Below are 26097 nucleotides of genomic sequence, written 5' to 3'. Positions count from 1 at the left end.
TTATGCTTTTCAGACTTTTTAATGTTACCCTAGGTAACTAAAATTGTTTCCACACATACTGTTTTCAAAATGCAGAGGAAACACAAATAACCAGTAATAGTTATTCTAAGGCACAAACGGAGCTCAGCACCACTCTTCACGGCGTAACATTTCAAAGAGAAGATTTTAATTACACAGTAGTGCTAAGTCACAGCTATCATGCGTAGGACATGTGCTGATGCTGGGAATGACATTATTTCATCCCGTCTGCAATCAAACAAAAAAATCACTGTAGTTGTGCAATCTTATGACAAGCATATGCCTAGAAAATAGTACTCACTCTGCAACTACTACTCAGTTCCTATTAGAGGATTATAACTTGTTATTTATGAGCATTAATGGCATCTAGACACAGTATTTAACTCTCTCTCAGGAAGCGTTAAAAATGTTAAGAACGTTGCCGTGGTAGCAGACATATTATATTTAGTAAATGAACTCTGAAGTATTCTGTTGCATTAGTTAAGCATTCCACTATATTTGTAATACTCAAACAATTTTGGTTTTGTAGAAAACCATCACCATCTGGAGTACAGGTAACAAGAGGAGAACAAAGAGCTTGCATTCTATTGAGGATCCTACAGGAAGTTTTAAGTTTGAATGTTAACATAGTCAGTTAACACATTATGAATTCCGCTTTTAAAAGTGAAAAGTGGAGCATTCATAACAGTATCAAGTTTAATTCATTTGAGCTCAAAAGTATACCAAAAAATCTTGTAAATTGGAAAGTACACATTATATACAAATGAATAAAAATACAGCCCTAATTCACAAAGTACCTGCTTTTGTTCCTTAAACAGTAACAATACAACGTATTTTGTTCAGAATTATTTTATTTGGATTATAGCAATTAGTATCACTGATCAGTAGGCCAAATCCAGGCAGAGAGCACAGAATCAATTTCACAAGGCAACAACACAGACTACTATTTTAGCATACAAACCATTTCACTGCATTATCAAGTAGAAATATCTTCCAAACATGCATAAAAAGTCTATGCTTAATCTTTCAGAGCTCCAGGTAATATCAGATTCCTAAATATACAAAAAATACATTTAACTTATAATAATCTTAGTGAATCAGACTTATAAAATTACAATTTTATTCTTCACAACATAGAAAAAAATACAAAAATGACTATATATAGTTTTCACCCAAATTTCACTGTCATAAATATACATCAAAATGTATGATTTGATGTATACTCATGAAAATTTTAAGCTGAAAGATAGGTTTTAAAATGACACTGCAGATTGGTCCACACAAATGCCAACCTTTTACTGATAAATAAAAAAAACTTTGATAGAAACATCACATTGTGAAAAATTACAATTTACCTGCACTGTAACCTGCATCTTACTGTAATTTACAATATGAACATTTCTACAATTCCAGTTGTAAACTATACACTGGTAAGAACCTTGGTCTTTTAGAGGGTACTGACTAACTCAGACAAAGCCGTCATAGTAGAACATAAAGTACTGTCGACTGAACTAGTGCACGCAACACGAAGACTACCAAAGCAGAAAACGTGTCTGCTGCGGAAGTTTGGTGATGCTGATAGAAAGCATGCAAGCCAAGTAAATAGTCTGTGGGGAAAAAAACCCTCTACATTTGTGACAAAGAGTACTAATCAAAGCTTCTATTATAAAGTTCACATAAACCACATTACAATTTCAGTGACAGATGAGGGGAAATTTGTTCTTATTTTATGAGGAAAAAAAAAAACCCACACATGTGTCCAAAGTCAGTGTTAGGGAAAAAACCCAAATAGTATTAGGGCATCGCACTACAGTTCTTACTCAAGACCACCTTCCAGTGATTTTCATAGAAGCTAAACTTGAAAAAGCACTGCAAGCTGAAGTGCTGGAATTCTTGTATGTATGTACTAAGTGCATGTTCATACTTCAGAATACAATTTTTAAATCAACTTTGCTGATAAGATTTCTTACTGTCAAAGCAATTTCTTTTTCTTTTAAAAGTAACTCCATTTTCTTTTAAAAGGCTGTAGTTTATTTGCATGTGTAGTAAATTAATATTTCCAATTAAAGTAAATATTCCATAATAAAGCTTGTTCAGTAAAGGCATTGGTTGTACAAGCCTTCTCCCTACTGGCAGCTCTCTCTGCTTTTCCGTAATGCCAATGTTGTCTAATACAGATCTGTACCACCTCTTTCTCATCAACAAAGCTATGAGTTTGTTTCATATAGGAATATTACACAGCCATTTTTTTTCCTCCAAATCAGACCAACAAATTTGAAAACAAATCTTTTATTTGGGCACAGTAATCAAATCAAGAAAAGTTCACGAGCTCAGCATCAACAATATCCAGTAACCTGAGTGCATCAGGAAATCAGATCTTTAGATGACATCCTTCAGGAATACTGACACTAATTCCTTTGATAGCAGGTATAAGCAAAAGGAGATATTTTGTTCAGAGGTGGAAGTTTACACTTTTGAACAATGAGTTCAGTATAAAGCAATGTTTCTTAGATCACTACAACAAAGCACCACATAACCTAATGGAGGAATGAATTGAAATCATTGCATCTCTAAATCCAAAACCACTTTGAGGTTGTATACGGCCATAGCGGTTTTGATTACAGCCGATAACTGTCTCCAAAAGGTTTAAAATAGAAGCAAAGATCATTATTGTCTCTTATCCTCTCCCGGCTTACAATAGTCCTGTTTGTGTTCAACAGGAAAGGTGTTACATGTGTTACTGAGCCCTAGGAAAATTCAGACTTTTTGATCAAGCCAAAGGAAATTACTGAAGAATGCAAAGATTTTTTTTTTTTTTTTTAAATATAGCTCTGACAAACATAAACCAAAATAATTGTAAATCCAGCTCTCCCCAAGTGCTAGAACAGAGAGCCTGTACTTACTGGCTATGTTTAGGGAGAGCTGTGATGCGTCAAGCACAACTAACTGGGACACAGATATGGGCCACGTCCAGGGGGAGGTGCTGGCAGGCACAGCATGAGACTAGTATTGCAGGTACCATGGTAGTGGTCACACCTCATTTATGCACTAAATGATGATGTTACAAGAGGGAAGCCAGAGAAGCCCTTTTTTTTTTTTGTCTAGTGGCTCTGACTGGGTGAAGACAGGACTAGTCGACTATCAATTCCTAATGGAGCAAAGACCATACCTACACTTCCTTATGCCTTTACTTAGATACCCGTTCATTTCCCTGCTCCTTTTGTCCCTTCCATTCCTCCCCACCCCCAATCAAGAGTGTGTTCATAACTTGGGTTACTGCTCACACAGCATTAATGCAATCTGCCTCGCCAAAAGGTTTTCTCAGTTCTTACATTTTCTGTTTTACCTTCCCAAGGGAAGGCTTAGCCTGAGAACCCAGAGAAAGCACCTAGGAAAATTTAACTTTCTATGGTCTTCTGCTCTTTCAAAAGAGCAAATGAGGGAAGGCTTGTCCAATCTGCAAAAGCAGCATGTAACACATGAGATAATCTGCTTTCAAAGAAGGAGCTTAGGACTTCGCAACATTTCAGAAGCTGAGTGCCTGGAACTGCCTGCTTGGATGTGCCAGAGTGATACACATTAGTCACTTGAGAAGAGTTAGGTTGAGGAACAAGGCCCTCAAAAGATTCCACAGTAGACCAAATAGTCCTCAACAGTGAAAGATGAGTACCACTGAGATAGTGGACAGTGATTAGAGATGATAATTTATAGTAAAAAAGGGAAAACCGCACCTGTTTCTGGGTGACCTGCCTCCTTATATTGTTTAGAATCATCACTGGTATCACTAGAAATATTACAGTTAGTTTTTTAAATATTAAAAAAAAAGTAATACTATCCAGGGATGCAGTACTTAGAGTTTTAATGTTTCAAATATGCATTATAGCCTCTGAATTAACACTAGCATTTGAGTAATCAGCTTAAACAAGATCTTCGGAGAACACGCTCTGGTCAGACACCCTACTGTTTAAATTCCTAAAGAACCACATTCCCCTCATTTCCCGTAATTGGTTTCATGTTCTTGTTCCCATCACCTTTTAAATACATAACCTACCTTTCTAAATTCAAACACTTTGCCCGGATTACATTGTCCACTGGAGTCTCTGACAAAATCCTAAAGCATTCCAGAGCATATTGTTTGCTTTCACAGCAATACATACAGTTTCTGGCATGCAGTCAAGCACTTAAAAATAAGAGGTATCAGTAATATAATCCCAATTCAAGCATTAGTGGGTACAACTTCATCATTCATACTGCAACCTTCAGGCATTTAGTAATAAATGAAAACCATTTAGCAGATCATTTAAAGAAAAGCAAAAGGCTAACTGCCAAGCCATATAAAGTTTAAAAGTTTTCTGAAGCACTGCAAGGTGAAAATTATTTCACTGTTTTACATTGTGGAATTTCAGTGACATCAGATTTATTGGTTATTCTTGCTAAATTATTGGTCTTTTACCTCTGACTTATTTTATCCTGGTATATTCTTTATAAATGTGCTGGGTATTGAAAATCTGCAGCATTTTGATGTTTGAAAAGTTCTGAAAAAGAGTTGGAATTACTCTGACTTCTTGTGTTCTTCAGTGTGGGAGAGTACCTTTCGCCTCTGATGTAGCATATGAAAATACAGCTGAGGAAAGACTGAAGAGAAAACAGACTTAAGTAAATAAAGTATGAAGTGAGGCTTACATGTCAATGAAAGATGCACAGTCACGTGTTCAAGGTCACCAATTCTCTATTAAAAGAAAACATGCTTACCCACTTTCTGCTCAAGTCATCAGTTGCCTTTTATTCTTTAAAGAAAGTGATATTGTCCTTATGCTTCAGGTACTATTTAATTTTTGCTAGAGCAATCACGTTTTTAATTAAACATGAAATGCCTTCTATAACTCTACATGTACACGCAGAATGACAAAAGTTTCCTGAACTGCACACACACATAGAAAGAAAATATATTGCAGGGAGGAAGTAGTCCTTCCAAAAGAATGAAATTTCCAGATTTGTTTCATTTCTTGTAGTTCTACTATCACTTTTTCAGGATCTAAGGAACTTTATACAAACTGGTGCCTCTTTCATCTCTGTTCTCTTTATCCTCCATGCAAAGCTGCTTCTCCTCCTATTTCTAAGACATTACACAGTATGTTTGCAGAACAACAAAGTAGGGGATGGAAAACATACGTATATAAACAGCAAAAGCTAAAATTGCCATGAGACACTAAACATTTGTGAACCATATGAAAATTAAACAAGGTCAGCATCAGCCTAAATTATATCAGTTACACATGCAAAGCATTTGTCATAAACATAGGCCAAAGTCTATTTAATTTGTGTACTCAATCTTTTTTTTTCAGGTCAACATTTTTTCTTTTGGCTTTCTTTACCCTGTATTTAATTTCCTGATTGTTTTCCCCCTATCCTGATTCACTCCACTGGTGTTAAGGAGTGAATACAGCTGTCCAGAGACGTAACAATACAGAGCCATGTGGTTTCTCCATTAGAAGTCTAAGCAATGGGGATCCATTATATGCAAAGAATTTAATGACATCTTTTCTAGCAAGATGTCAATTTTGACAGACAAGTACTAAGTTAGAGATTTAAAGTAAGGTAAATGGTAAGATGCAACTATCAAGAATATAAAAACTCAGTTTTTAATAACAGTTTTCAAAGCTTGCTTTCCTTGTGATATTAATATTCCCAAAATTTCCAAGATCTTCAGTGGGTTCAGAAGGCCTAAGTCCTGCATAGGTAGCTTTTATGAATAAACAACCAAACTATGGTGCAATCAATGATTTCAATGAACACTGCTTTTCTTATATCTCAGGAATACCACAGGAATACTTAGGTGAAAAGGCACCTAAGACTGCTTGAGTCCAAGCACTTGGTTCTCGGAGTTAATGTACCAATTCACAATAATAATTAAAAAAATAATAATAATAAAAAAAGATCACATTCAAGTTACGCATCCAGAAAATGGTAACAGATCACAGAAAATACCTTATTTAAGAAACAGCAATTTTAATGGAGAAAGTGGGCTAAAATTGTTACTTGGGTTCAATGTGGGTTCTATCCCACATGGCCTGTCAACTGCGATCTAGCTACCACAAAAGAAATAATTAATACTTGTGGTTATTTTGACTAAAACAAAAGATACTATTCTGGCTGCTTGGAGTTAGTAACATCACCATTTTTGGAGGAGGGAGACAAGGAAAAATAAGTGCATGAAAAGTGGGGTTTTTTTTATTAACAGCTGGAAAAACTTATGAACCTTGATGTGAGAATTACAAGATGGTTCACTGGAAGTGTAAGTGCTTGTTATAGAGACAGCCGCACTACTGAAATATACATCTTTGAATATGGTTTATCATTCTGCAGAAACAACAGGGTTCATATAAAGACAGCTGAAGAGATAGCTAATAGTAGCAACATCATCACTACATTATTCTGCATGTTAGACTTTATTTGCATATTTAAATTTGCAAAAGGCTTCTGTGTTCCTATTCCCTATTTCAAAGCAGCAAAACCAAATCTTCATTCTATCTATAGAAACATTAACCAGAGATTATGACAATTTAAGTTAGTTCAACAGAAATGGTTCCATACCCACTAATGCAAAAATCAATGTTCTTATTCCTGATAAAGAACTAGATTTTAAGAAGCTGTTTTGACCTTTGTTCTCCTAAAAGTCTGTAAGTGGGGGAAGAAAAAAATATGAAGATGTCAACATTTGCCAAGTACCACCACAGTTATTTAATATTCCAAGTATAAGAGAAAAAAAAAATGTATTATGGTTTTACAGGTCTTGTTAGAAAACAATCCCTGCATTTTTAACTCCAACTTCTTTTCCTTAGAAAATTTTCAAAATTAATTTTGCAAGGTTAGTTATATGTACGTTAATCCCACAATTATTAGCTTTCCTGTTACAGCTTTTAATATTAAAAAAAAACTAACAAACTCATACTTACTTGGAATGTAAGAGATCATAACGAGGATCAGGAATGTATAGTAGTCAAAAGAAAAATTGTACTTGTTAGGTAAACTAATGGAATACAAGCCAGACTGCCTGACGAACGGTAATGCAGCATATATTGTGAGTAATTCGCCTGAGACTCCCATTGGATACAATACTATAAACAAAGTGTACCTAGAACAAAACATTTACAGAAAGGATTAAAAGTTAGGACAAATGCTGACAAAGTATTTGTTAAATGCTATTATGGATATTCAAATTTTAAATTCTCAACTTGCTAATTATTTCCCTTAGTTCTTATTTGATAAGAGCATTGCAAGGTGTGAACGTTATTGCAAGAGAAGTATTCAAATCAGCAATCAGTTTGAATTATTTAAAGATTACCTCTGAGAACCTGAAAACTATCTTTAAAACTATTCTCCCCTTCCCCTTCCGCTCCCCACTTTTGTTACTTTGATTTCTAAACTCTTTGGTAGAGGTCATTATATTACTTCAAATGGGGTCAAACACAGTTGATATTGATCAATGACCTTACAGATTTTGTTTCAAGATTACAGATTGGATTCAAGGGTTACTGTTAAATGTCAGTTTACTTACTGTTACCTCTTACTGTTAAATGTCAGTTTCTGATAAACACAATCACTTTGTAAATGGGACTGAGTTCTGACAAACTACTGTTTCAGCTTAAAAAAATCTATTACATTGTAACCCAGAAATCTGCTGGAAAAAAGCTAGGAAGTCACATTCACAAACAGGGCAATTACCTTAAGGTAGAATCTAATTTTTTGTACTGTAACTATTTTACAAGATAAATATCTCTGTCAAATCAGTGCTTTAAGGCTCTGATTTCTATTATACCACCTACCTGGCCCATTTGATGAGATAAGGGAGATGGTTTAACAAGCTAAACGTATAAAAAGAATAACGGATTATCTCAGTGATTGTCCAGGCTACTACAAACAACAGGACACTATCTTCAGTTTGTACCTGTAAGAAAGAAAAAAGCTCAGTATGAATTCAAGTGTTATTATTCACCAGACTCAAGAAAGCCTCAAAAGTAATCAATTCCCATAGGTTGCTTTACTGCATCATTTTATAGAATGGACTCCAAGAATGAGCTTAAAAGCAACATTAGTAACAACACTAAAAACCCTTATCATGCTCCAGCTTTTTCTAGTTGCTTAAGAATAGCTCTGCTTAGTGATCGGGTAACTTAGGATCTCCCATTTGTACTCAAGGTAAATCAGTACAAGAAATCCCTGAAATGCTGAGAACAACTCATAACTGATCCTAGTCCATGCTACTTCTGAGTAGAAGCACTGTTTTCCTCTCGCTACAGATGAGAAACTGGGTCCTAATTTTGAGCAGCAGGAAAACAGCTAACGCCAAGACATAGGCTGGGAGGACAGAAGAAACAGAAGCTCAGATTGTCTCACGTCAGGTAAGCTGGACCACTACTTGCCTCACTGTTCCTTGCTCCTTTTTCTGCTTACTGTATCCAGCGTAGTTCCTCTAATGTTACACTCAAGGCATTATTATGTTTCACTGCTTTACACCTCTTAGAGCTTTTATTTCAGACACACATCACTGAACCAGCTTTTACTCCCTTCATATTTTGAAGGTTAATCTTCAAAAGCATGTATTTTAAAAAGAATTATTAGATTTATTAGATTTGGGAGCATAATTATGAGGTTTAAGTTTCACATGGAGTAACACTGATGTAGTAGTATATGGGGTCACATAACCACACTACAAACTCTTGAGAGAGCAAACACGATTTTTGTGCAGCGCTCCCGCTCCTTCCCTCCCTTTCAACAGAACTCTCAGCTTTATGAATACCTTGAGCCCAAATTCAGCAGACCGTGGGAACAAAAAGAGCTCAACCACAGGGGCCTGCATTTTCTTTTTTCCTCCAATTCTTGAAAAAAGGGAAAAGGAAGTTAGTAGGTGCAGGTGGTACACTCTATTCATCTTGGGCAAAGTACATGTATGAACGAAAAAAGGAACAAGAAAAATATGTGGGCAATCAGAAACCTTTTAATAGGAAGGGACTGATCACGTATTTGCATTTAGAAACGCTCATGAGGATTACCCATAAAAAGCTTTCTGTTACAGACTACAAAACCCAGAAAGATTTATACATAAATCTTGGGATATCCTGGAATGTAGAGCTGCTGTTAATCTATATTCTGCTGCACATATAGCATTTCAAGTCACTGTCATTACACTTTGCAGCAAATGCACCTTGTCGTTTTTCCACACGGACCTCTGATAATTTGCTTATATATTAATCTCCCTTACATCATCATAAAATAACAAAATCCAAAACTTATTTGAAGATATTCAAAGAAGAGACCAAATCTATATTTACATTGCTACAGGATCGTAATCTTGCTTGGGTTCTGCTTTATACACAGGACTTAGTTCCCAACCTGGAAAAGTTAACAGCACTTCACAGATGATGCTGTTCCCAAGGAGCAACATGCTCCACAAGCACTCCAGAGCTGCATCTTCTGGTCAAATCAGGAGTAGCAACTTAGTGAGTTCATCTAAATCTATGCATCACAGACTTCAATTTGTACTTTGAAACCCCACTTCTTTCCCTAACTATGCAAGTCAGTAATACGAACAAACAAAAATTTGTAGCTTGAAGTAGCACCCAAGGACATGAGCAAGAACAAGAAAACTAAAGCTAACAGTGAATGATACATGTAGAAGTAGAAAATCTGGCAGTTAGTATCCAATTCTATCACAAGACTTCTGTAACACTGCCTTCTCAGGTCTAGTCTTTCCCACCTACTTTAATATTAAAACTGTGTTTAGAAGTTACTGAAACAGTTCACACCATTATAAAATGCACACGCACAAAACCCTGTTAAGGTCACTTAAAGAATCGCTGATTGTGCGTTTACAGCTTGTGTCCCTATTTAAGGAAGAAAGAATACTGGAAATTGGTGGTAGTTTTCATACAAGAGTGACCTGTACGATTTTCAAATAGTTCCATTCTGTGCAGTAAGGAACAGAAGACTACTGTGCATCTTATCATATTTTAATTACATTCCACAGCTCATCATTAAAAAGTATGTTTCTCACACTAGCAGATCTGTCAGAAGTCTGTCACTATTAGAACATCTCTTCGAGGACTTACAATTTTTCAATACTTCAAATAAAGATGTCAGAGATGCACATTATCAACCCCCTGGGAACTGATTTACAAACCAGCCTCTCGAGTCTTTTTCATTTAGGCACTGCTAATGCTACATTTGTATCGTTTCTCTTCAAAGTTGAGGATAAAGGGGATAGTACAGCTAGTGAACAGCAGACCCTTAATAAACCACTAAGTCCAATGCTGCCCTGAGAACTCGATTTCTCTTCCTCTACTTTTTCATGCCAGTCTTCAAAGGAGGAGTTAGACAAAGTCAAAGCACATCTTATACTTTATTTACAACTTATTTGTCCAACTGCCTTAATAAGGGTCAAGCACACCACAGGCATAATTTTTTGGCATGTGTTTCAAACCAATTTATCATCAAGGAGGGTCCTGAATATATTTTAGCTTATCTTCAATACTATGAATAGCAGACAATGTTTGTTAAAATGTAAGAGAATCCATAGCCTTTTAAGATGCAAAGATGAGAATTGGGAATTGACAAAATAAAGCCTGAGAGGTTTTTACTGTTCTCCTTATGTGTGAAAAGGGAAATTCTATAGATTTCTCCACGTTAAGAGTAACAGTTTGACAAATTATTTGCAGAAAATTTCGGCTAAACACATAATTAAGCAATCCAGTGCAGAAGAGTAAAACCAGCAGTACTATGCAACTGTAACAATGAAACAGCACGTCTCCCTCCAGAGCACTGGTTCTCTGGTACATCAATTTAAAAAAAAAAAAAAAAAAAGAGGAAGCTTCACAGTAGGCACAAAGGGCCCAATAGACATTTGTGTTATACAGTATTACTCAAGTTTTACATAGATGTAAAGCAGTGATGAATCAGGCTTTTCAATTGCACTCACCCGTTTAGAGTTCTGAACTTTCTAGCGTGGACTTCTTGTACTACAACTTAGTCTTAAATATCATAAATTAAGATGCTCTTCCCTCTTTAAGTATGCTTTACTACTCATTGAAGATGTCAATTTACAACTGCAGATACCAGAGTCTTAATTACCAGCTCAATATGCTGTACATGTCATCTTCATACCACCCCTTTTGACTGCCTGTTCTAGAAAGGTTCCTCTAAATATATACCATACTTATCTGCAACTTATCTGTAACTGCACCCAATTGGGTAAGTATTAAATCACTGCTGACACCATTTTTTAATTTCCCATCAGAACTGGGTGCGGAATTATCTATCAGAATGGAACTTTACGAAGGCTTGCCATGATGTCACCAGATGATTTCACTGTTTACACAAATTCAAAAAGACAACTTTGAACTGAAGGGCACCTTCTGTTCTCCTATGCCTACTTTCTTCTAGCCTTCTATGCCAGTCTGCTCATTCTCTTCCCTCCTTTGTAGGAGAAACAGTAAAATTCACCAAACCGCTTCCTTTCCGATGTAACGACAAAACACTTACAAGTACTGTAACACATGCCAGGCCCTCCTCCACTAAGCTAAGAGCTACTCATGTGGTGGAGGTAAGGGGAATCTCATTGCTACCCAAAGAAGTGTGCAGTGCTTTAACATTTGCCATGCTTTAACATTTATTATAAATACTTTCATATTGAATTTAACAACACATCAGCACTAAATTCAACAAAAAGCACAAACATGTTAGTGGCAAGAAGCATGCTTCAAATCACATCACATATCTAGAAGTGTATTCTCACAGAAAGGAGGGATGCAATACAGATGTTTGTTCTTTTAACTATATTATATATGAAAACAGTCTGGAAAAGCAAGATACTGAACAAGTCTCACTCAAAAAGTTAAAGAGGAAAACTGCATTTTATTTTACAAGAACCTCATCATGCAACTGCATAGCTTACAAGTTCCATAAAGCTGTGTGAGAATTTAATCCTGGACTTCACCATGGAGCTCACTTGTGCAGACAGCCCTTTAGAAAAAGTAGAACACTCGTGACACTTTCAGTACATCTCCCCAGGTGAGACTGCATGCTCTTCGGTTGGGGGGAAGGGGAGGGGTCAGAATACAGCCTCTTCATTTGATTTATTTGCTCTCAGTCACAGCTGAAAAATTCATCACAGGATTCCTCATCCTTACCATTCTTATGCCCACTTTCTAAGACATTGAAAAAAAAAAGTAACACATAGTACAGTCTCTCACAAGACTTTAACCAAGAGACCAGATAAATGTGAGGAAAAAAAACTGTGTGTAATATTGTTGAAAGAATCCTTGTTAAAAAAATCCTCATTAAAAATTGAATGTTAGGCTGAACGTGTTGCTCACATTTTCTCCCATTTTGCTGGTTTTCTCTGGTGAGAATGTGGGCATAAGTTTCAAAAAACCTAACCCACAATCATTTTACAGACTTCCCTTTGATGTCTAACAGACAACACATGGAATAATTCTAATCCATTCAATCCGACCTTTAACATCTGAGTTACTTCAAAACCAGGAGGCAATTCATAAAAACAGATTATCGCTGTTCTTTATGAAGCACCAGGTACCCCAACATTATACAGGTAATAAGTAAAATTACAGGCATATTCCTTTAAAAATATTGCATACATGTATCTAAATCCTAACATCTTGGGATTACGGCTTTTTTTTCCTCAAAATCTAGTATTTAATTCACTGGAGATAACAAAGACTGGAGTACATTTATTTGCACCAAAAGTGAAATCTGTACAGAAGGTAAGTATTTACAAGATTAAAGTAATTGAGAAAAATAACATTCCTCCACTTTAAATAGCATGAAACTAAGGCTCCACGTGAACACGCATCATAATATCAGAAAGGGCTGTTAATTACTTGGAACTACAGGGACTTACGTTACTCTACATGTGGATGGACGCTCTGATAGCAGGTTTGGAGTAAGGAAAAGAAAGCAGCTTCCCTAAAGACTTGGTATTGAGACAAGCTCCTTAAGATATTCTCCATGTCAAGTCACAAAAGATCTTATGCATATGATGACGCTAGATGACAATCACTTATTTCAGGCAGCCGTGCTGACACTGGCATCGAAACTAATTTCTTTCTTTAATGAGAAGAAAACCAGTAAGATTGGTTGGCTAAAGTAACAGCACAGATGTGGCATATCTGGGCTACTACAAGGTATTCAGATGATATAAAAGAGTTAGTCAGTATGATCTGTATCAATTAAAGCACGTTTAGATTTTAAACTAACTGTCGGGAATAATTTTCAAATAAGATTGCTTCCAAAAGACTCTGCAGAGATTTGTATAAAGTACAGCAGTATTTGGTGTGGTAAGCAATGAGAAAAAAAACACACAGGCCCCAAAACCCACCTAACACTTGCTTGAATGTAAGAAAAATGAATGAAGGATGGAGGGAAGATTATCCTGGAAAGTGATAATGGAGAACATCCAGGCATTGCTGTGCACAGACAGTTGAGGGGGAGCTTCCACATACCATGGACAAAAGAAAGCAAATTGTGTATGAATGAGGGGGCAGTGAGGAGATTTTGCTATTAATTATGGCACTAGTGAGATCAATACTAGAACGCTGTCCCAAATTCTGGGTTCCATATTACACACTGGAACCTCTTCAACTTTCAAGTAAGGACTGAAAAAATCTATTCAGGAGCTAGATGTCTTACAGACCTCAGTCTGTTTGATAGTCAAGAAAAGATGATGTCAGATTTATTTTTATTTCTTTTGATCCACAGAAATTCACATAAACAATTTCACATTGGAATACAAACAGAAGTCATTTTAAGAAAAATAAGCCACAGATCAACACTTGCTTTTCACCATGGGTCATTAGTTTTTCTATCTGTTTTGTAGCTTAACTTACCTCTTTTACACTATGTGTTACTGCCCACGTCAGGAAAACCCTTGACATCACTTGGAAAGCAGTCAGAACAACAGAAGACGGAACAATGCCTGGAAGATATTTTGCAATTAGTAAATATTCCTGACTATCGGGGTGGGAGGTGTGGGTAGGGAAATAAAACACAGCTAAGCCAAGTCCAGTTATTTGAAATTTCTGGAAGGAAAACATTTAGGGTTTTTTTTTTAATTTGAGAGTATGAAGTCTGTCCTGTGGTGTGTTTACACATCCTAATGCAATACAATCCCCTGACAAGACTTTGTGCATCAAAATGCAAATAAAAGTGATCGGTCTTGTTGCAATCATAGCACATTCCTTAATTCACAAAACAGCTGAATAAGATGAGATAACTCCAATCAAATAGCTTTGGGATACAGTCTTTCAAATAAACCCTATTTGATTAAAATATCCAAGATACTCTTCATTACTGTGATTTTAAAAAGTAAAAACAATAAAGATTTTTTGCACAGTATATCCCAAAAAACCAGCAAGCAAAATGTATAACTACTTTGAAGAACTACTGATCTAGCCCATATACAAAGTTTAGTATTCCTAGGAAGGAATTAAATTTTTAAAAAAAACAAAACCAAACCAAGGAATAGCTGATGCACTAGTAGGTACAGAAATGATTTTAAAATTTTCCTCAAGGAAGCAGATTTCACTGGTTCTTCTAAGCAAGTTCTGAGGTGCTGATTAAACTGCCACTAAAAGGATTCTATACCCCCAGGTCTGACAGAGCAGGAATAGTTTTAGACTGCAAGATTACACAAAATTTCTAAGCTTCCCAGCAAAGTTTTATTTTCTTCCAATAACATGATGAAGACAAATGCAAAAGCAGTTGCAGCTCCTAATATACAGTAAAAAGTGCTTCTAAAACTAATGTAAATCACAGCAAGCAACACAACAGCCTCAGAAAGATGTAAAGACCAATTTGGAAAGTGGAAGAGGAAGAAAGAGTAAGAAAAACCAAAAGCAAGTTTCATTAGAATTATTTTCAGTCACACAGTCATTATGTTAGTCTTCTTTCAGAGTAAAAAGAGGGAAAAATCCTACTAACACAGCTCTCTTCAGTTTTACCACATATTGTTCATAATCTAATTTCTGTTGTAAAACCTCAAGGCAGAATTTCTGTTACTCAGACAACACAAAAGGGGGTGCTATAAAATCCCACAATCTGTACTCATTAAAGGCTCACTCCTACAATGTAACAGACCTTTTCTTCTATACAATTTAGATCATCCCTTCCTAAGCAAGATAAACTAATGTTCTTGCAAAGGAATCTATAAATAAGCCAAAAAGACTGTAGGAACCATCCAAGATTATCTCACAAGACAAACAAGGTTTTTCATTACAGCCGAGACAATGCCAATCTATGCCAAAAACAGCAGATCAAAATAAGCAACTCACCAGCTACAATTTACGTAAACTTTATTTGCCTCCCATTATTTACTCACTGCACTGAAAAGGTGCCCGACAGACAATTTTAAACTTGGTATTTTTAAAAACATCTGTCACCGCTTATCCAACACTGCACGTGCCAGAGTGGTGGTTGACAGGGGGCTCAGGTCCAGAACCAAGCAGCAAGTAAGCCATGCCCAGACCTCTTCCAGAGCCTGGACTAAGCCTCCCACCTCCAGCAGGAAATCCTCCAACTCTCAGTGAGTGCTTCCTCTCTCCAAGGAGTTCCCAACTGAGAACAGGCTGTATGCATAGCTTACAGGTGGAGCCCTCATACACCTCCAAACTGAGCAGGCTAAAGCAAAGTCAACCAGTGCTGACTTTGGCTTACCAGAGGGTTACTGGTAAGCATCGCTACGGTAGGAAGGCTGGTACTGTAGTGATTCTGTAGGCTGGGCCTGTACTCACCAAAGCCTTCTTGATTTTCTTCTCCATTCCCTTCACAAACTCCCTGTACTACTATTGCTTCTTCATTTTGGTGGCTCCTGTCACTTCTTTCCATACCAAGTTCCTCCAGAACCTCTTCCATGTTATCAATGCCATTAATACACTTGGATTCTGTCTGCTACACAAGTCAAGGAACTGCATGTTCACTTTCCATTTGCCTGTCCTTCAGTCTCTCCTCTTGGTCTCTGGGCTACCCGTTACCTCCTCTCTTCACGTAGAGCTTTCCTTCTTAATTTTTTAAATCTTTGCCACATGCCAAAGTTCTGTTCTCAACTATGCTTGATAGAGACATTCTCCTATCAATCTTCATATTTTGAAGAGCTTGCCTCACAGATGCTAACATTTCAGATTCTACTGAAAAGATGTGGAAAGAAAAGTTATGCTGATACACACAGCCATCTGTCACAGATAAGCTCCTCTATTGACAGAAAATTACAGCTTTAGTTATAGCAATTAGTTTAGCAGGGGCAAAGGAATCTGCAAATTTCCTGTTTCTTCTTGCATAGAAACTTTTACCAGAGTCAGTAGGACTATAGCAGACAGCAGCAGTGTATCCAGCTGTGCAAAAACCCTCATTTTATTTGGCTGACAAATGCTTCCATTAAGATGAAAAAAAAATCTCCATGGGTAGTTTAATAAAATAAGTGGGGGTTTTTGTAAAAAACTTTGTTAGGGAAAGCAAAAAGATCATTATAATGGTATAAAATGTTGCAACATTCCACTAATGGCTCTCTTCACTATTATTAAATTGCGCGACTGGGGATAACATGGGCTAAATGGATCCACACCTCAAATCAGCTGAGCCAGGATTATTAGCTTTGCACACAGACAGGCTGGTACAGTCACCTTGTTTCCTGTTCTGCACCAGCCTGGAAGGTGAAACACAGGACTCTCTCCTGCTATTCAATGATCTGTGTGGACATATACTCTAAAGTGTGAGGAAAACATAATCCAATTAAATTTTTTACACTCTTTCTTAGACGTAGTACTAGTAGACATTGACATCTCCACAGAAGTTTAGCTTAAGAAAACAGCAGAGCATTACAGATTTAGGATGGTAAAATAGCGTTTTATTTGCAAGTCTTTTTGCCCAGTGTTCTGAGATTTAACTTGTCCTTCTTGCCACTTGTTAAGTAAGACTTCAAAAATTTCACATTTTATTATTAATTTTTGACTTTTTTTTTTTTTAAAGTAAGCATAGTTTATTCTGGTAAAAAACAGTAACTGAAATTTAATAAAATAAAACAGTATTGGAAGGACTGCCTTGGCAGCACAGGCAACTATGTGATACACAGTTTACTCTGAGAAGCCTTTACATTAATTTGAGGAGTATATGATCATTCATTTCTTGGGGTGATCTGTACACAGTCTACAAACTGTTATAACATTTTCAGAGTAACTGAATTATTCAGGAAGGTCAGAACTACTTATCAAATACAGAATTCGACTGCCCTCTGCTGACATACTTATGTATATGATTTTAAGTTTTCCAACTACACATTTGGTTATCAAAAAAACCCCAAAAACTTTTGCACAGAAATTCAATACAAACCTACTTGTACCATAATGATACACCCTCCAGTATGTAGATTGTTTGTACGATACGTGAAGAATAGCAGGTTTGTAGCTGCAGCTTTAGGAACCATAATGCCATCTTTCTCTTTAAATAGTAGCGCAAACATTCAGATAGGACCTCAGACACCTATATTTAAAATCACAAGACCAACTACCTGAACATAAGACTGTCCCTTTGTGAAGACTGAATTGTTTAGAAAAACCAGAGTTAAGCAAAGGTATGCAGGCAGGCACTGCTCCCTTTTATAGAACATTGGCTTTGATTTTGCAGAGACTGTGACACACCATCTATTCTGTAAACAAAACATCCAAATGCTGAGGCCAAACCGTTCATTAATCATGACGACTAACAAACTAGACAAGGTGCAATCCTGTCACTCAGACATAAGACTCTTCAGGCTGACTGAACCATGACACTGCTACTGACCCCAGGCCACGTTATACACAACTGAGTTCCTGCCACCAAGCTAACAAACAAGCCTCACAGTACAGGCTAACAAGAATTGTCGAGTCAAGTCTGAAGCAATTCTTACTCTCCCAAACAGTTCCATTAAAGCACAGCTGCATCTGGGATAAAGAGTGGTTACCCCTTCCTAATTTCACAACGCTCCATGCATGTGGGCAACGTTTTAGTGCTTGAAATGTTATTTTTATTGGAATTTAAATTACTTCCAGCTAGAAATATTTTTTATTGAGGAAAGACAGCTTGGTACAGAATATTATAGGATGTAGAAGAGATGGAGAGTAATAATCTACTATAAAACATTTATAAACTGCTCTAAGATTTGTAGCATTGGAAGGATCTAGATAAAAATAGAATGTCAAGTAATTGAAAACCTGTTACACTATTTTCCTTTTTGTGATTTAACTTGTCAAATTATTTAGTAAAAAACTGGAAAACTGCAAAAAATTAGTGAGTTATGCAAGAATTAAATCTGGCAATTCATAGACCATAACAGTTTTACTGCTAATATATCGCTAAAGCTGCAGTGTTCTATAAAAATAATAAAACTGAAAATTTGCATGCTTACCAAATGCACAGTGCAGAATCTAGAACAAAAAGAAAAATTCAAATCACTAACATTTCAAATGAAGCACTTCAGAAACACATTTAGTTCTATCACAACAGCTTAAGATTCAATTTTCATATTTCAAAGATTAAACTTAATATTTAGCCCCAAGCTAAGTAGCAGACAGTAAGCTCCCTCACCACTTGCTAAAAGGAAAAATCCAGCATTTGCGTGAGGCATATTTCCTATGTTTACCTTCAAATCACTCTATAAATGCTAATGAAAAAACAGGTGCCTAGACAGTACTGTTCAAAGGCTGCCTTATTTCTCCTAAAGAAAACACTCATGCAAATATTAGTAACTCTAGGAAAGACAACTACACCTACCTCAAGCAAAGCTCCAGTTTGGAAGAATTTCAGGGGCTTTTCTATTGAATAGTAAAGGCTATGGTAGCTGCCTTTAGCCAGGTATGCTCGAACTAGACCAACTGCAATAACAAGCCATCTGAAAGAGAGAAAAAAAGTCTAAGATAAGGAGACATTAAGCAGAGCATAAATACAACAAAATCCTTAATCCCTCTTCTGGTATCTGAGAAGGCAACTGTCCTGAAAAATATTAAATTTTTGCCTACCATCTGCAACACTGAAAACATTAAATATTTGGATTCTCTGCAAATTTATCAAAGTTAAAGATTATGCATTTTTTAAACATCTTTCAGCACGGACATAATACCAATGTCTTTAATGTCTAAGTTTATTTTTCAGTGAGCTGTATTTAATTTAGTTATGGAAGGTATTCATGACATTTTAAACAAGATGGGCATCACATTTTGTTTAGTTTAAGCACAAAACTATTTACTGCTAGTCAAAGATCTCTCACCATACCATGACTTGAAGAAGTATGACATAAACAATTAGGATTCAGAAGGCATTCATTTTAGTATTTCAGTTCAAAGTACACCCTTAGACTTTATGACAGACCATCCAGCTTAATTGCTAGCATATATTTTATGAGAAACAGTTATGGATAAGTAACTGCAAGAAAACTGAGCCTGCTAAAGCCCTGAAGGCAGCGACGGCCATTCCTGTCCCAGCTTTCCTTTTTAAGCAACAAATATATCTAGGCCTGTGTAAGTAGTGCCTATATAACTGCAACTATACTATAAATAATGTGACCTGTTAACCTTGCTGATTTTCCCCTCAGGTAATTCAGGAAGCAACTGTAAAAGATTTTCTTCCAGTCCTGGCTGATGCAGCAACATCTTTCACTATCACAGCTGTCCAGGGTTCGTGTTTGCCCACAACCTCAGAAATTCTTCAGTAAAGTCTAGGACAAGCCACAAAACTAAGGTGGGTACACCCTGGTAAAACACTGTTTCATTTGAAATTAGCATCTATAGTTAACTTTAGTTTCCAATTGCTTGTGGCAAACATGGGGAGAAGGGGATGGTCAACGAGAAGTGGAAATCCTTACCAGGGGCTCCCAAACTTTTCACTCACAGGCTCATCCTGGCTGTCTTGCCCTCAGCTACTCTTCATGCTACCCTACTCTACCTCCCTCCAAACCCAGAAGTGCTATTACAAAGCTTGTGCTAACAGTCACCAAGCATCTCTGCTAACAATGGTGGGCCTCACTGGAAGTGTATATAGACATGTAGGAAGTCTCCTCACTATGGAATAGCTTTTTACCCTTTGGAAAAAAATCTGCAGCTGTGGTTTTGTAACAGGGAAGATGAAGAAATTCCCTTAATTTACAGCACATTAGATGCTTACAAGTACCACATTACCTTAGGTATTATGAAGTATATACAAATAATGTCCCAAATGTAATAGTTGTTTGAAATACACTGTAAAGTTCAGATTTTTCAATAACAAGTAACTCTGGCATCCAAGTTTGTGTTCGTAACAACTTTTGTTAGTACAACTGAAAAAGAGCTATTTCATTTCTACCTGGACTTCTCAGAAGACTAGCACCAAAGAAAAGCAGCAGGAGCAGGAAAGAGAAATGGGGAATGAGAAACAAGCCCTCCCCTTTTTCAGTAGTGACAAGTTATTTCAGTTGAAGCTGTCTTGTGAAACCAGAAGTCAAACATTTGCCAAGGAATTGCAGTTTACAAAGAAAGAATCAGATTAATATAGTATTTGGACTTCAGTGTAGAATAAACGAGTAAGCACTATAGGATTAATGACTCTCCCTTGCAACACTGGCTGTTTCTCTTTTAGAACAGTAAATCAGAGCAGGTTGACACCGTTCCTATCTGTCAGGTTTCTCTGTTCTTCCTAATCTTATGTCTTTGTTGAGAAACTTTGCTAATTGAGCAATTTCTCAGGTTGCACAAGATACCAGTTCTTGGTTGTGCCTGCAAACTGTTCTCACCTGCAGACCGTTCTCACCTCAGCTGAGCAATTGCTCAAGTACGTGGCGCTCAGAGGAGCTCCAGCCCCTTGCTCATCTCCACTCTCCCTGCTGGATCACTGACTCCAGAAAGACTGTACTTTCCATCACCAAAGACCACATCTCTCTTTTAATAATAAAATTACTGTCCTTCAAAAAGCATTTAATACAGATCAAAGTACTAATCCGCACAAAATTAAAAGCTGTGCCTACTTTATGTTCAAGCTTTTAGTACCTCTGTCTGCTTCTGTGTTTCTTAAATAGTTCTTCACCCTCTATGACTAGAGAAAATGGAATAGGAGTAGGTGAAGGCAAGGAAGATCAACTGAAAAAGAAACTTCGTGAGAAGTTTAAAAGGGCAGCAAAAGGCACCACTGTCACATGGAAGCTAAGCTATAAGGCAGTTTTTCCATCTTCCTCTGACCTAGACACTGAAGTCTACCAGATATACCAGCTGGAGTTACGTTTCATTAAATTACCATTGCCATACATGTAAACTTTAAGATAGACTCTTAATTACTCTTAACACTCTTTGATTAATCCAAACTAAGGAAAATAGATACTGCGTACATACAATTTATTTTTTTTTACTTTCAGTTGCTCAGACTTGATAAGCAAGCTTCATGCTCAGGTCCTCAGTTTAATTCCCTTTATTTCTCTTACAAATTATAAAAAGGTGTTTTCTTATGCAAAGTTTACTGAGGTTCTGCCTCATTTATGCAAAAGAGCAGAGCAAAGCTATGCAGTGAATGAACCTGAAAAGGGAGAAGTGTACTTTGACTCTCAACCAGTCACTGAAGACGTGGACAATGAAAGCTATAAACCAGAACACTCTTTGCTCAACACTGATAACATGAACCCTTGTGAATTCAAAAGCTATTACATTAAGATCTATCTTGTTGAGTGAAATGCTTTTGAAATTCATTGTTTATACCACCATCAGCTACTTCTTCCCAGAAGTACTAGTCAGTTACGGCACTTGACTAAAAATAAGAAACATAATCACATTTTAAAGCAGCTCATCAAACATTTACACTCAACTCTAACAGCAGGCTCTCCCTCCCCGCCCCCCCATTATTCAGTGATTTCAGTCAACCACGGTTTTTAGGAAATAATTTCTATGCTGCATCTATGCCTCCAGAATGAGCTTGTTATGCCAGGTCAGGCACGGCTGCGTGACTTCATGCTGTGATGGGAAAATAACAGTTTGACTGAATACAAGAGAAGAAACATGCAATGCTTTCTATGTCTTAACACTGTGAGACATGGTCAAAAAAACCTGAGCGAGTACAGCTGAGAACCAACTACAGGACTGGCTATGCCCTGTTACATCTGTCAGTCCCTTTTCTGAAAGAAAAGGCCCAAACGTGAACCAAATGGTAAGTGTATGCAACTCCATTTAGGGACCTACAGGTATAGACACTTTTTCTACTGTTTTGCTCCTGCAAAAGCCATTGTATTACTAGGAATCCATATACTACATGCACTACAGTATAAAATTAGAAATAAGATCTGTTATTTTTAGAATCAATGTTTTCTTTAGCTAAGTCAAGATAAATGCAAAGCAAATACAATAATTATGCCAAGATTTTTCAGTTGTTACTTGACCCATTTTAAATAAAGCTAATAGCTAAGGAAACTATGATTTTAAAACATTTACTCTACTACCTGTTTACTGCACGACAAAGCTGTTCTGTGCTTCAGTTTAAAAGCCAACTTTCCGTAAAACAAACCCAAAAAACCCACTTTAATTATTTTTTTTTTAAAAATCCCATGTGCTTTTACAGTCTCTTCATCATCTGGGCACCTTCAAGTTTTTGGTGTTTTCTTTTCACAGTTGTCTTTCCAAGGTAGGGCTGCCTGAGAAACTAAGTCTGAGCACTCTGACTGACACAAGGATGGTAACTTATTACTGTCGCCAGCCATGTGTCAATCTTTTCATATGAACAACTGACCTTCTGCCAACCAGCTCCTGAAAAACTACTTTATTATGGATTCTTTAAGAAAAAAAAGAAATAAACTACTTGAGGGTTTTTTCCCTAAGCTCAACGTTGTATATTGTGGAATTTCAGCAGCATCCAGGGGAAGCACAAAATCCTCACCCATTTGAAGAAAAATTATCAGTCAGAGCCCTCAGCCACCTACCCCAAAATAACGGCAATGAGTGACAACACAGAGATACAAACCCTGATCACAGGACAGGTAGCTCCCCAAATTGCAGAAATCATCTAATCACAAACATGTCCAGAAAAAAGCAGCTCATGTTAAAGCACCATAAGCCAAATCCCACTCAAGACTGGAATTTTCTAGGAAGTTTGGTATAAATCAGATAAACAGGTAACACCATGATCAAGAATTACGTGACAACAGGAAGCTAAATACAGATTTATGCTATTTATTTCTGAGCTTCTAACACACTTGAATTTAATGTTTTCCTCTAAGGAAACAGAAATTTCATATGCTTAGGAACTTGCTCGCCATGACAAAAAGTTCAGGACCTTTAAAGAAACTTTCCATTTATACTGCAATTTCTGTGCCCGGTTTTTGAGCTCTTTTATAAACGTAAGCAAATTAAATATTAGCAGCTCAATGAGCAGGCAAATGTTTTTACTTCTAAGAAGAGCTCAGTTAACATCGTGCACACAAGTGTAACTATCTTGTAAGCTGAAATAGCGCCAGCTGTCACCAGCAAAGACAAGAATCATCATGTCCTATTGCCTTATTGAAATAAGTAGTACCTATATGAATTCTATACTAATTTTCCCCCAAAATAGTGAGACTAGTCTGTTTGCCTGACTCCTCACCCTCCAGGATTTATCTAGCAGAAAAATGGCTCATTCAGGATCCATTTTAAAGGCTTTTTTCTCCTCCCACCCAAATATCCTCAGTCTTTCAAAAGATGATTTTATTTTTGTATGGATTCCAATAAGACTCCCAAGTCTCCATTTTGCTACACAGGGCAAGAGCAGAGCATCGAGCAGGCCTAGGAGCTCACACATCGCAAGCAGCAGCTTTCAACTTCACCTGAAGTATGTACCAGCTGAAGGGTTTACGGGGAAATCGCACAGGGCTCTTAAGGGGCACAGCTTTGCCTTCTTGACTACTACTATGGATAAATTCCCTGCATTTAGGTTCACCTGTACTGGAAAGTGCTGGAGTCCACAGCACAGACGTGGTGAGAAGGGTGATCTACACAATCACCCGGACAAGAGAAGAGTTGTACAGCAAATTAAGGTGTCGATTATAGAACACAGAAGTTCCCAGAGAACACGCACTTGTGCTGTTGCGCTTCATTCGTTTTGGAAGGGGTGCGTGGAAGAAGAGATGCCGCAGAGGGGCTCAGCCGGTGCTGAGCAGGCTGACACCGAGGAGCTGCTGCCGTCCCGCTGAGGCCTGGCACAGGCGGGGATGGGGCAGCACCGGGGACACGCTCCGGGGGGACACGCTCCGGGGGGGCACCCAGGCACCCAACCTTTGTCAGCGCTGGGTTACCGTCATAGCGCATGATGGAGAGAAACGAGAAAACAAGCAAAGCAGCTTTACGAGTAGGCACAAGAAACCCCTCTCCAGCACGAGAGGGTTTGGTTGCGGTTTCTTCACGTCATCGAAAGCGTGAGGCACGACCACCGATTGCACGAGGGACACCGGGAACGGCAACGCGTCTCCAGCCGGTACTGGGGCAGGCACGGCTCCTGCTCAGGCACTTGAGGGAGGACGGGGACAGACAAGAGAAAGGGCACAGCGACAGAAAAGACCTCCCGAGTCCGTCCGACTCCTCTCCTCTCCTCTCCCAGCCCTGCCCCGGCCCCGCTCCACCCGCCGGGACAGCGCCGGGACCGCCAGCCGGAGCCGCGCGCAGGGCGGGCACGCACACACACGGCTGCAGCCCGTCCCAGCGGAGCCCCCCGGCGCTCGCGGGCTGCCGCCCGCTGCCGCTCGGGCACCGCGCGGCTCGGGGGGAGCGCCGCCCCCGACGGGACGGGAGCCCGACCCGCCGCCGCAGCCAGAGGGGCCGTAAGAAGCGGCAGCGGCGCCCCCCCCCGCCCCGCCAGGCGGAGCGCAGCCGGTGCGGGGAAAGTTTCCCCGGTGCGAGGAAAGGCGGCGGCGGCCGGAGGGACGGCAGCAGCCCCTGCCCCGGGGAGGCGAGCGGGGCGCCGAGGGGAGCCCGGGCGCAGGCGGGCGACGCGCCCCTGCCAGGGAGACCCCGCACGAGCGGCCGCGCCCGGCGGCCCCACACGCCTCCTTACCCCGCCGTCATCACCACGTTGTAGATAACGAGGTAGGCCGTGGCCAGGGCGCCCGGGCCCTTCCTCCGCCGCGGCTGCTGGCTGCTGTAGCCGTTATCCGCCCGGCTGCCGCCGCTGCCAGATGCCGCCATGTTGCAGCGCTCCCGCGGCCTCGGCTCCCTCTCAGCGTACGGCGGGGCCGCGGGGCGGGGCCTCCCCCGGCGCCGGCGCCGCCATCTTGGAGGCGGGCAGGGCGCTCTGCGCAGCCGTGGGTCCTCCCGCTCTGCCGCGCCGGCAGTGAGGCGGAGGCTCCGCGCGGCCTTGCGCGGGGTCGGTGCTGCGTCCCCCCGCCGCCCCGTGCCCCGGGGGCGCTCCGGGTCACAGCCGGGTGCTCCGGTGCCCGCAGAGGGGAGCTCGGGAACGTGAGCCGGGAGCGGTGGCAGACTGCGGGGGAGTTCCACTTCATCCGCCGCGCTGCCCCGTGCCCGCCCGCCCGGGGCGCCCCGCGGGGAGGCCGGGCCTGGGGCCTGGCGCTGCCCGGCCCGGCGGTGAACGACCTTTACGGTCCCGTTCTAAAGCCCGTTAAAAATGCCCCTCTGCGGCCTCGCTCCTGCAGCAGGAAATAGGTCTGTCATTTCCCTGGAGAAATTAATAGCGTTGGTTTTCAAGTTGAGGATATTTTAGGAGTATTTAGTAGGTTCTCGTCACTTCTATAGTTTAATAAAGCTGCTGAAGCCGAGCGCAGCCAGAGCTGTAACTCCTTCTCTGCTGAAGTTTTATACAATAGCAAAAACCTGGATAGCGTTACTTTCATAGCGACAGAAATTCAAGCATCCTCTTTTGGGGAGATGAACTACCTTTCCAAAGAGTTACAATGAGAGGATGAAAATAAATGTTCTTTTTTTTTTCTTTTCCCTACAGAAATTGTAACTATTCTGCGGAGTTAACTTCTCGACTTCCAGAAACAATTCTCAATTTATTTTTCATGCTGGTTACGGTGCAGTTCCATCATAGCAGTGCGGAATAACATCA

At 39.1% G+C, this 26097-nt stretch overlaps 1 protein-coding gene across 1 annotated transcript; it reads right to left on the bottom strand.

Moving 5' to 3' along the window:
* Positions 1-625: 625 nt before the first annotated feature.
* Positions 626-25217, bottom strand: HACD2 (3-hydroxyacyl-CoA dehydratase 2). The gene is made up of 7 exons (XM_059820600.1): positions 25087-25217; positions 18832-18949; positions 18467-18485; positions 13920-14008; positions 7845-7966; positions 6975-7153; positions 626-4653 (listed from the first exon to the last, which is right to left on the bottom strand). The coding sequence occupies exons 1-7, from the start codon at positions 25215-25217 to the stop codon at positions 4571-4573; spliced, it is 741 nt and encodes a 246-aa protein (XP_059676583.1). The 3' UTR covers positions 626-4570.
* Between the last annotated feature and the right edge of the window lie 880 nt (positions 25218-26097).

The sequence above is a fragment of the Gavia stellata genome, chromosome 8 (genome assembly GCF_030936135.1).
Source record: "Gavia stellata isolate bGavSte3 chromosome 8, bGavSte3.hap2, whole genome shotgun sequence".
Taxonomy (NCBI): domain Eukaryota; kingdom Metazoa; phylum Chordata; class Aves; order Gaviiformes; family Gaviidae; genus Gavia; species Gavia stellata.
Note: the sequence above shows the minus strand (reverse complement) of the source record. Positions and strands in the feature narration are given on the sequence as shown.

Coding starts and splice junctions, on each gene's coding strand:
- HACD2 (XM_059820600.1), bottom strand. CDS start 25,217: ATGGCGGCATCTGGCAGCGGCGGCAGCCGGGCGGATAACGGCTACAGC. Junction 18,950..25,086: donor AACGTGGTGATGACGGCGGG/GTAAGGAGGCGT, acceptor TCTCTCTTTCAG/ATGGCTTGTTATTGCAGTTG. Junction 7,967..13,919: donor TAACACATAGTGTAAAAGAG/GTAAGTTAAGCT, acceptor TCTTTCTTACAG/GTACAAACTGAAGATAGTGT.